Genomic DNA, 11,229 nt, shown 5'->3' with positions numbered 1-11,229 from the left:
ACCTTCACAATCTTTCTTAAAGTGACTTGGTTTCTTACAAAAGAAACACTTTATGCCACCTGCAGGTCTATACTTCATTTTATCAACATCAGATTTCATAACAGTTTTGGAAGTGCTTACAGAGGTACATGGCTTGGAGTTTCTATTTCCAAACTTCTTTTTGTACTTGGTTTTGGTCATCAGATTCACAGCCATGTCAATTCCTTCTTGCTTATCTTTCTCTTGCTCAACTTCCACACACAGTGATATCAATTCATTCACACTCCATTTCTCCTTTTGAGTCTTGTATAGTGTCTTCAACTGAGAATACTCACTTGGAAGTGAGTCTAGAAGCATGTACATCATGAATGAATCATCAATGGCCATGTTCAATGCTTTAAGCTTTCCAGCAATGTCTGAACCTCTCATTATATACTCCCTAACACTTGTCTTCCCATTGAATTTCATTCTTGCAAGAGACCTCACCAGATTCTGCACTTCAGCTTTGTCCGAAATTTTAAAATTTTCTGCAACAGAATCAAAAAACACTTTGGCTAATTCTGAATCAGGTACACTATCCCTCACATTTTCATGCATGCTCTTCTTGATCACACTACTAGAAAAACACCCCATCACACACGGATGAGAATCCGTGTGAAATCATAGTATTCCATACGGATATCCGTGTGAATTGACGTATTCACACGGTACAATGACGGATTAAAAATCCGTACGTATTACTGGCATTGCTAATACTATTTACACACGGATTTTTATTGTCCGTGTGAATGCATTTGGTGGGTCCCCTTAAATCACAAATATTGCTCCTACGTCCAATCACCCAAAAAATCTGTGTGAACATATTTATACAGTTTTTTTTATTAAATTTATTGAATGATTTAAATATGTACATATTTTATTTAACATTTTTATTTAGTTTTTCTTTATTGCTTCACAATAGAAACTCATTGAACTCAATTCATATACACATACGAACTCAATTCATATACACATAATAACGATACATATACAGAATCGATGAGTCAAAACATCTTGCAATTTTACTAAAAGCTGCACTTAATATACACATACAAACTCGATTGATATACACATAAGAACAATACTTCTACAGAATCGATGAGTCAAAACATCTTGCAATTTTACTAAAAGCTGCACTTATGTTAATTACGAACACCCTCCTCAGCCTCTTCTTCATCATCACCATCAGAATCACCATTATCATCTCTAGTTGCCTGACTTGCCTCTGCGTCCTCTAGTGAAGCAGAGAGGGCCAAATCCTCAGCCTTATCTACATTGTGTTCTTTCTCAATTGTAGTCTTCATTGATTTAGCCAGACTCATCTGTTGCAAGACAAATTTGAGACTGATATGCACACTTCCATCAATTTGAATCACCACAAGGGTCACCGCCACTTGATTTCCAACCACTTGGTTTTGACTTACAGGTTAAGCTGTTATACATCACCATTAAGGGCAGTAACTGCAAGATAGAGAAAAACATTAGCATATCAATATGTAGTATTGATATTCATAAGAAAAGAAGCCACAACATCTTAAATCTAGTGGCCTAAGTTGCAGTTTCACACAAAAAAAACCGCAAGTATAAAGATCAAATGCGGTACGAGACTTACAGCATAACCAGAAAGATCATCCTTCTTTGAAAACGCATCCATTTTCTGGGGAACACAAATCAATAAACTCAGTCAAACCGCACAAATTTACTCACAACTATCACAACAAGAAAGGCTAATTACCTCTGCAGCAGAAAAGTCAGACCCAGTGACCTAAATTAGTAACCACAACCAATTTTCAGTAGTTGAAATTATCAATCTCAATGAATTACGGAGAAATTCAAAGTAACGATTGAACAGTAATTTCACCTTCTGGACCAATAGACATAAGTGGTGACCAAGGATAAGGCAATCAAAGCGATAATTAGATTGCATATAATTATGGTTCGAGTCAGCCCCTTTTTCTTCTTGCTCTGAAGTAGCAGAGCTTGGGGTTTTATCCAACCCATGAACTTGGACTGTAACTACAATTATCAAACCCAAAAAACAAGAATACAGGTGACTTTAAGTAAATACAAACTACTAGAGTTTAGTGCAATGCATGAAAATGAACTAACCCATTGGGGCTGCTTCTTCTACCTCAGTTATTGCTCAATTGATGTCTCTGAAACACAAAAAAAAATGACATTGGACACCCAAAACAGAACAAACTTGCAAGGAAAGAAAGTTGCAATATACCTGAACCAAGTCTCAACTTTTTGAATAGCCCTCTCTGTCTCAATTAAGCTGAGATACAGAAAAAGAAGGAGAATCCGATACTCACTAGGAGAAAACCCCTAGCTGCTTTTTCTTATGAATATCAATGCTTGTCTATCAATACTTACCTGAATTATTTCATGGAGGGAAGTACAAAAACCAATGATATAGATGATACAGTAATAGAGACAGATAACAAGCATTCAAGTGAACAATCTGCAATGAAAATGCTTCAAACCATTTCAATTCAAGCCTCTTTGTCTTGCATTTTTGATAGCCACCTGGAGCTCCTTTTGCTTGGCTTCAACCTCCGCCGACCTCGGTTTCTTTAGGGGCTTGTACTTGCCATAACAGCGCTTCCACTCGATCTGTTCCTTGCGCTTCCAATCGATATTCCGAATCGCTTTTCAACAAAAAAGACATTTTCTTTGACACAAATTGAAGCAGATAACAAAACCCAGCAGAGCAAAAACCATAAATCTGCAAAGGAATCCAAGAAAACTAAAATCAATACCCACTCATATCTAAAACCTAGAAATCAATACCGGAAATAAAAAAGGTGTGAGAACTAACCTCAGCAATCAACGGCTTGGGCATCTGAGAAATGAAACGATTGACTGCAAATGAGGGTTTCCCCTAAAGGTTTCGGTGATTATGTTGGACGAGGTTTGTTGCCGGCAAACTAGTTTATAAACTTAATAACCAAGCTGTTCCTGTGAGAAAGATAGAAGTTAGAAGATGATGAAGAGATCTGAGAGAGAGATTTCAGATCTGTGAGACAGAGAGAGAGTATGCCAATGAGATAATGAAGAATAAATAAAATTTGAATAGAGTAATTGAAAAAAATTCACACGGATTATTGTGTGTAACAAAAATTCATACGGATGTCTATGTAAAATTAAATATTTGTGGGGAACAATATGCTAAATATAAAAACGTTTATTAATTTATATTTAATTAGTTTATATTCGTTTTATTTTGAAACACAATTCACACGGATTTTTGTCTGTGTGAACCTTAATTCATACAAAAAATTAATTAACTTATTTTTATTTTATTTTTAAATACAATTTACACGGATCTTTGTCCGTGTGAACTCTAATTCATACGAAAATCTGTGTGTATATTTGCGGCCCCCACTTTTAGAATATATTTCACACGGATGACTGTGTGAATACAATTTTCACACGAACATCTGTGTGTATCACAGTGTTTTTCACACAGACTTCTCTCCGTGTGAATATCCGTGTGAATGTCATCTGTGTGCATTGGGGGGTTTTTCTAGTAGTGTCATCATTAGTGCCATCTTGTCATGCTTGTACCATTTGTCATGCTTTTCCCTTGCTTCTCTACTAGAACTTTCAGTCAATGCTGCTGGTGGGTTCTCCTTCAAAAGATGATCATAATCTAATATTCCTAGATTCAGTTCTAATTCTATATCACCTTTCCATTTCTTGAAATTTGAGCCATTCAGAAGCTCAATTTGATTGATACTCATTGGAAAGTGCATAGCTGCATGTGAAATGATCAACCAGATTAAACTAGTGTAACTTTGGGATGCCCTGGAAATTTGTATTTATTTTTCGAGGATTTTCTGGAATTTAAATTATGGGTATCGGACGGTTTCGTGGCTCGTGGATGGATCGGAAGTCTTTGGGGTGAATAATTATTCAGGAAGCGTCGTTTTAGGGGGGGCGCAAGGGTTGACTTTTTATTCATTTGGATTCTCTAACAACTTTCTTCATGAAAGTTGTAGAGCGCGTCGATACGAGTTCGTGGATATATGGAACGCGGAAATCGGAGTTTGTATGAGGAAGTTATGGCCATTGGAAGAAGTTTCCATTTTGGTATAAATAGAAGTTTCCCAAGTGGGCAACTTACTATTTTCATTTGGTTTCCGTTTCTGAAAACTCTCTTCCTCTCTCTTCTCTCTCTCAAACTCCTTCAGAGACGAAATCTTCTGTCTGACCCCACCCGAACCCGGCGATCCGACCCAGCTGGAGCTCGTAGCTCCGGTGATCTCTGGCCGTGAAACTTGGTCATCTAGTTCGTCTCCTCCGTCTGGTCGTCTCTGTGGCATTCTCTAGCGGCGATATCCACAGTGTAAGGCGAAGCAAGGCGGCGCAGTTGGTGTTTTTGGACCCGACCGGAAAACGAAGCTCCGACGACTTCGTGGCATGATGCTTCCTTGGTTGAGTTTAGAGAAGGCTCCTTGATCAATCTATGGTGTTTGTTTGGATCGATTTACGTGGAAATCGGTTCAACTCAGTTTGAGTAAAAAACCAAAGCTTGTGAGGTAGTTTTCGACCCTTTATGCTTGTTTTTTGACTTCGAGCTAGTTATGAAAATTCACAAGCAGGCTTAGATGAACGGCTTTGATGTTGGGAGTTTTATGAAATATTGAGTTTTGGCCTGTGGCGGCGTTCTGGTGGCTTTCCGGCCATGTAGGGAACTATTTTTGGTATTATATATGTTCTACTCGTTGATACAAGCATTTTGATATAGAATATGCAAATTTTGGAGTTCGTATGGATTTGTTATGATTTTTACAGTTTCATACCGGTCGATTTATTCGATCCGTGAGGATTCGAGCTTCCGATCGACTTGTGGTTTTGGCATATTGATCGTAGAAGTATTCCGGAGACATTGGGTAGTCTGATGTGGTTTTGCCTCGATTGGAGTCACTTGGGAATTTTAGTTCAAAACAAGGGTTTCAGACTTAAATCGTTTGTGGATTGTTGCTAAGTGAAACAGTATGTGATTAGGTACTTGACGAGGTATCCTTGGACGGTTGTTTTGTGGTGTGGCTGCCTTGTTCTGTATTGAAGACGCAGTGGGAGTTTCGAGGTGAGTATTCTCACAATATTCAATACTGAACGGAATACCTTTATTGTTTTGAGAGTTATTTAGTTAACTGCAAACTATTGTTGGTATTAGTGGCATTCCTGAGTGAATGACCACGTGTGTGTATATATATTTACGTGAAATAGGTATATTCTTATGGGTAGAGGGGTGATTTATGCAATAGAGATTGATGGGTTTCATTCTATTGCTTGAGGCTTGACTTTTCGGGAGACAATGTGTTAGGAATTGGGAATTCCTCTTGTTTGGGAAGTGTCAAGATTTGTGTGAGTTGCTTAATGTTGATCTGACGACCTGGGGAGGTCTGAGGATTCGGGGTTCCTGGGAGTGAACCGTGTGGTGATCTGTCCGACGATCGGGACTTCACGCCTTTGGCTGGATGAGTGGATACTATCAGTTAGAGCTCTAGTCCATTGTTGGTACATCATGGAGGGTAGCGAGGAGCTATCTGATACTCATGAGTATGTGTTTTTAAAGGAGAGTTTTGAGGATTCTTTCTTTTAAATGTCCTGGGAAGACTTGTGAATCATATTCTATTTGTTAGGTTATCGATAGGTATGATTGAGGGTGTGTTGATGTGTTGTATGTCTAGGTTGGACTGATTTGTTATTGGTACATCATGGGGGGTAGCGGGGAGCTATCTGATGCTCATGAGTACATGTTTTTAAAATAGAGTTTCGGGGATTCTTTCTTTTAATGTCCTGGGAGGACTTGTGAATCATATTCTATTTGTTAGGTTAACGATAGGTATGATTGAGGGTGTGTTGATGTGTTGTGTGTCTAGGTTGGACTGATTTGTTGTTGCTACATCATGGGGGGTAGCGGGAGCTATCTGATGCTCATGAGTGATAGGAGCAAGAAAGTGTGATGATATTATTGATTATGTGCCTCATTTTAGCCTTATTTCTCCCTTAGTTTAGTGTTTTGAGTCATTAAGTCATTTTGAGAGTCTTGTTGAGTGTTTGGAGTGAAATAGGAGGAAAAAGTAAAATTCATGAAAAATCCTAGCTGGATCAGGATTCCTCACTGTCGACTATTTCTGCGGTCTTTACATTTTAATTCCCTTTATTTTCTCTAGAAAATTCTAATATTCTCCTGCTTGTTGTAGGAATCCTTGCCTGGTGGAACTCTTGGAAACAACAATGATGGAGCCATAAAATAAAGCATTTAAGACATTTGACCAAGCAATGAAGAAGAGAAATAAAGGAGAAAGACGTTTTCAGCTGGAGAATAAAGGAGAAAGATGTTTTTCAGCTTGTTAAAAGACCCCATTATGAGAGGAATTAAGGCCTTAAAGGAGATGTTTCAGTTGGAAAATTAAAGGAATTACGATGCGATCCCATCTGTCCAATGATGAAGGGTATGATCGACAAAAGCCAACCAATGCTCCCCTATAAATAGGCAACGTCCAGAATAGAATTTGCATCACTTCCCAGCAAAGATCACTTCCTGGCCTATCACTTCCCGGCCAAGATCATTTCCTGGCCTATCACTTCTTGGCCAAAAACTTTTCCGAGACTCTGCCCAATTCACTCCTTAAACTTCCATCACCTACAAGACCGTGACACCATCCATCCATCAATCTACAAAGCTCTAAGGCGCTGAGTCAAGGACGCTCCACCACCATAGCAGAGACGAGTTCATCACCGTGTTGCTAAGCCGCTGAGGAAAGCTTCAAAGTGTAACTATGACTCTACTTACAATTTTTATTTCGGTTTTGTGTGTTTCGATTTGCGAGTTGTGTAATTGGAGACACGGAATTTTCAGAATATTTTTATTAATATTTTTGAGATTTTCAGTTTATTATTGAGTTAATTTCGAGAATTCTTTTATGATGTATGTTACAATCTTGTGCCCTTTTACGTGTTTAGGTAATTTTCAGAGTTAGGTTCATAAGTTTGCATGCTAGAATAACGGTGAGAGTTCTTGTGTGTTTGCTTAATTTGCCAAGAGTAATTGTTATTTGTTAAGACGCTGAGTTAAACAAGTAGTAATTAGTTCTAACGGGTGGTAAAAATCATGCTTTAATGATTAAACGATTCTGGAAATTACGTGTTAAATTCTATGTGTAATGGTTAATTTGCACGTGTGAGTTGATTCGAGGGTTAGATAATACTACTAGTTAAGAGAATTACGCTGAGTGTTTTCGAAAATTAATAGTATTAGGCTTGGTAAGGACTTTTCCGATCCAAGCCTACATTAGAGCGAATCAGATAAATGGATTGATCCGCTGAGGCTTTTCATTTGAGCTCTTATCTAGGCATTAAAGATGGGCACATTTTTGTAGCATGTTGAAATGGATTTTCTGTTTTTACACTTAGTAATTTCCAAGTAGTATTGGTCTAGGTTAGGGAAGTCGATCATTGTATATAGGTTTATTTGTTTTGTTTTTATTTTAAGTAGATTAGGAACCAAATTTCAAAACCCCCCATTTTATTCTTTTATTTGTTAATTGACATTTTTGTGTAGATGTACCCTACAATCCCCGGATTGAACGATCCCTGCTTATCCTATACTGACAACTACATTTTGCAGGGTTAAATTGTGAGGCTATTTCAGCCGCATCAATGAGTACATGTTTTTAAAAGGGAGTTTCAGGGATGCTTTCTTTTAAATGTTCGGGGAGGACTTGTGTATCACATGTAAATTGTCAGAGTTTCAATTTATATGATTTTGTCACGGGGTGACTTGTATTTGTTTCTTTTGGGAAAAGAATGTGCTGTTTTGGGAAAACAGGGTGTGAGTCCCTTTTTATGAGTTGATGGGTTTCCTCGTTATGTGAGTTGTGCGTGTGTGTTTTAAGTTACTCATACAGGCTTGCAAAAGCTTGCCGGGTTTGTTGTGTGACAACCCAGTGCACCATTCGAACGGTGTAGGGGTTATTGTTGCAGGTCAGGATAATCATGGCTGATGCTGAGATAGCGTGCTTGCAGCTTAACGGTAGGAAGACATTTATGTGACTTTACCGTTATTAAGACTTCCGTTTGTAGTGAGCTCTGAGTAGCATTTACATTTTATTTTCTTGTGGCAATTTAATTCGTAAGCTATTGTATTACATAACTCTGTGGAGGGCGAGTATATGTTATTATTGTGGGTTCAGGGCATCAATGTATACTTGGGTTAAAAGGGAAAAGTTTACAAGTATTTTGTATTGATGGCTGAACGATCGTGCATATATAAGTATGAGATTATATATTGATTTTTAATTTTGTTAAAAATCAGGGGCGTGACAAACTTAATACCAGAACAAACTGAATACCCCATAACTTGAATGAAATGTATACATATAGTAATATGAATTTATCAATTTCATGACTCTGACAACTTTTGTGGTGTACAAATCTCTATTGATATATGAATATTCATCTACTTAATATATATACCAGATTTAATAACCAAATGTTTGAAACTGTATTACTTTGGAAATGTCCAGCAAATTTATTTTAAGTTTCATAAATCTGTGATCATAATTGATAAAGCATTAGTATCACTTATCTCATTTACATGACGCTACTTTGGCAGCATACATGAATTTAAGATATATGTTAGTTTGATGCAAATAATCATTTCTGGTATACATTATGGCCACTTTGACAGCACACAATGTATTTGACATTATACCAGTAACTTTATCAATATTTTCATATGTTAATCTCTTATCCAAATTTGGTCAAAGATAAATAGATGTACGTATATATGATGATCATGTGCTTTCGAAGTAATATACGGACCATAAGATGTCACAGATCTAAACAATTTAGTCTTGAATATGTAAATCACAATACATGTCTAAATGCGGATTAACACAGTTTAATTCCCCAGAATACATAATTTCAATACTGTTTAATTATTTAATATGCGATTGATCTATATATAGGTGCTCTGATACCAATTGTTAGAACCAAAATACATATCGAATCATAATAGAGATGATATGAACCTGTACTAGATCAAAACATGTATATAAACTACTGCAGATTACCAGAATGTGTAATTGAACTCGGGATTCAAAACATCCTATCAATCCTATATTTGCAGAAAACAAGAACATAAGAACACTAATTCAGAAACTTACATGATGCACTTGCATTGTCCATGACAGTCTTCTCCTGAATCCACCTTGATTTTCTCTTAGTAATGGGACTAATTTTTGAGAAAGAACACGTGTTTCAGAAGGGACAAGTCTGACATTCATATAGAGGCTTTGTATGACAGTTTCATCCATAAAGAAACTATCATTTGCTTAACTGTTGTATCAAACCATCAACGTTGCTTATCAACTGCAACAAATTTTGAATTTAAATACAAACTTATCCATAACCAGAATTGAATAATAGCTTGTACACATGTAATTTTAAACTCTTATCAATTTTCATAATTATATATACACATGTATATCTGCATATCAGTAAAACTTTGTGCAATGTCTAGTTCTATACATAAGCTATATCATTAGCTTACAAGATCTAGTAGATAAGATTCTGGAATAGTTGTGAGGGCATGGAGGGGGTTTAGATCTAAGGGGTGGGGTTCTAGAATAGTATTGAGGACAGGGATGAGCGAGAAGGTTTTAGAGAGAAGGAGGAGCTTCTCACTCTAAAATTTCAACCCTCTCAATATAAGAACCAAAAAATTGTGATTTATTTCATCTCTTTGCAGGCTACCTAATTCATTAGACGCACCTTAACAATTGGATGCAAGTACCATTGATGGAACATCTTGTTAGAACGAAAGTTTGGGACCTGCTTCATTTCAAGTATTATATATTACTAAACAACAACTCATTATGCTAATCAGTGCTTTGGTTCACGTTTTAAATAACACTTGGTTTTCATATTAGTGAAGCTGTTCAAACTTCACTAACTCAATCAATCTATTTATGTCTACCATTCTATATATAAACCTAACTGAAAAGAGATTGAGATAGAGAAAGAGAGCGAATCAGAAATTGGATTTGTCTAAGAGTGACAGAGATGCATGGCCTAGGGGAGATCTCTGAGACTGACTCTCTTTCCTTTTTCTCCATTTTGTTTTTGATCAACTTAGTTTGAGGGAGCGGGAAAACAAAAATCATGGGGGGAGTTAAGGATGACTGCATGTGGTAAAAGAATCAAATATTAGTGCGTTATTAAAGGAGAAATATTTTCACCACTCAAGAAAAAAAGGGAGAAAAAAATTTCATTTTTTTACCACATAGCATTGAAATTATGCCATAAATAAAATGCACGCCTTAAATTAACATCTTAAAAGCTCTATTCCTGTAGTGTGATAAGTATACATATATATAATGAAAAATGTCAAAACAACCACTAGATTCCTACATTACTCATATGAGTCTATGGTTGCGAATGGTTCAAATATCGAATTTTTCAAAGATCTTTTTAGTGACAAAGATATCTTGGCAAAAGGTAAAGTTAGGAATCGACCGGGTTGATTGAGGCCGGAATAAAGATGTACAAGGCCAAATTTTTCACATTGTGCATAGCTACAGGAGAAATTTATGAATAAGATCCATCGTTTTTTTCATGTTTCGATTTTTCGGATTGCACAACATTTTTATATGCCTACTAAAATTGTCTAATTTGTTTAATAGTTATATAGAAATGTATACATTTCAAAATCAACAAGATCGACAAAAAGAAATTGGTCAAACCAACCGTTGGATGTGATGAAATGATGATCATGATTTATATGCATATGGTATATTTTTTAGCCATTGTCGTCCTCCTTTTGATCTTGATCCACGTGATCAACCGAATATACATTTATACCCCTATATCTGTTCATGACAATTTTTGAAGAGCAATTTAATTGAGATCGGATGTAGGGTTGAAATTTTTTTACGCAAGTAGATGGAGATTGGCCATGTGAGAGTGCAGTTGCCAGTGGCTGACTTAGAGTGCCAGAATTAGAGAGGCCACTAATATATAATGTACATGATTTGGACAGACAAGGTCTAATCCACCTTTTTTTTTTTTTTGATTTCTCAGATCGACAAAATTTTGATGTGTCTACTGGGATTGTCTAATTTCTTCATTGGTTAAATAGAAATGTATACATTTCATAAATAAATAAATAAAAATGTATACGTTTCATAATCA

At 36.4% G+C, this 11,229-nt stretch overlaps 1 protein-coding gene across 6 annotated transcripts; it reads right to left on the bottom strand.

Annotated features, from left to right (window-relative positions):
- Positions 1–944: 944 nt before the first annotated feature.
- LOC121051816 lies at positions 945–9,274 on the bottom strand. Of its 6 annotated transcripts, none has more exons than XM_040515210.1 (6): positions 9,204–9,274; positions 2,128–2,979; positions 1,880–2,034; positions 1,754–1,783; positions 1,631–1,675; positions 945–1,479 (listed from the first exon to the last, which is right to left on the bottom strand). In XM_040515210.1, exons 2-6 carry the CDS (start codon positions 2,129–2,131, stop codon positions 1,381–1,383), a joined length of 333 nt encoding a protein of 110 aa, XP_040371144.1. In that variant the 5' UTR covers positions 2,132–2,979; positions 9,204–9,274; the 3' UTR covers positions 945–1,380. The 6 variants fall into 6 exon arrangements, with proteins under 6 accessions (XP_040371144.1, XP_040371146.1, XP_040371147.1 ...); XM_040515212.1 differs by lacking the exon at positions 9,204–9,274 and having other exon boundaries at positions 2,128–2,174; positions 2,249–3,029; XM_040515213.1 differs by lacking the exon at positions 9,204–9,274 and having other exon boundaries at positions 2,128–2,394; positions 2,505–3,029.
- Positions 9,275–11,229: the final 1,955 nt, after the last annotated feature.

This window comes from Rosa chinensis, chromosome 2 (genome assembly GCF_002994745.2).
Source record: "Rosa chinensis cultivar Old Blush chromosome 2, RchiOBHm-V2, whole genome shotgun sequence".
Lineage (NCBI taxonomy): Eukaryota > Viridiplantae > Streptophyta > Magnoliopsida > Rosales > Rosaceae > Rosa > Rosa chinensis.
The sequence above is the reverse complement of the archived record's forward strand: the minus strand, read 5'-3'. Positions and strand labels throughout refer to the sequence as shown.

What these genes read in the sequence shown, in the direction of transcription:
- LOC121051816 (XM_040515210.1), bottom strand. An exon ending in TATGTCTATTGGTCCAGAAG is followed by an intron (nt 1,784 to 1,879) that starts GTGAAATTACTG and finishes TTACTAATTTAG; the next exon opens with GTCACTGGGTCTGACTTTTC. An exon ending in ATGATCTTTCTGGTTATGCT is followed by an intron (nt 1,480 to 1,630) that starts GTAAGTCTCGTA and finishes TCTATCTTGCAG; the next exon opens with TTACTGCCCTTAATGGTGAT.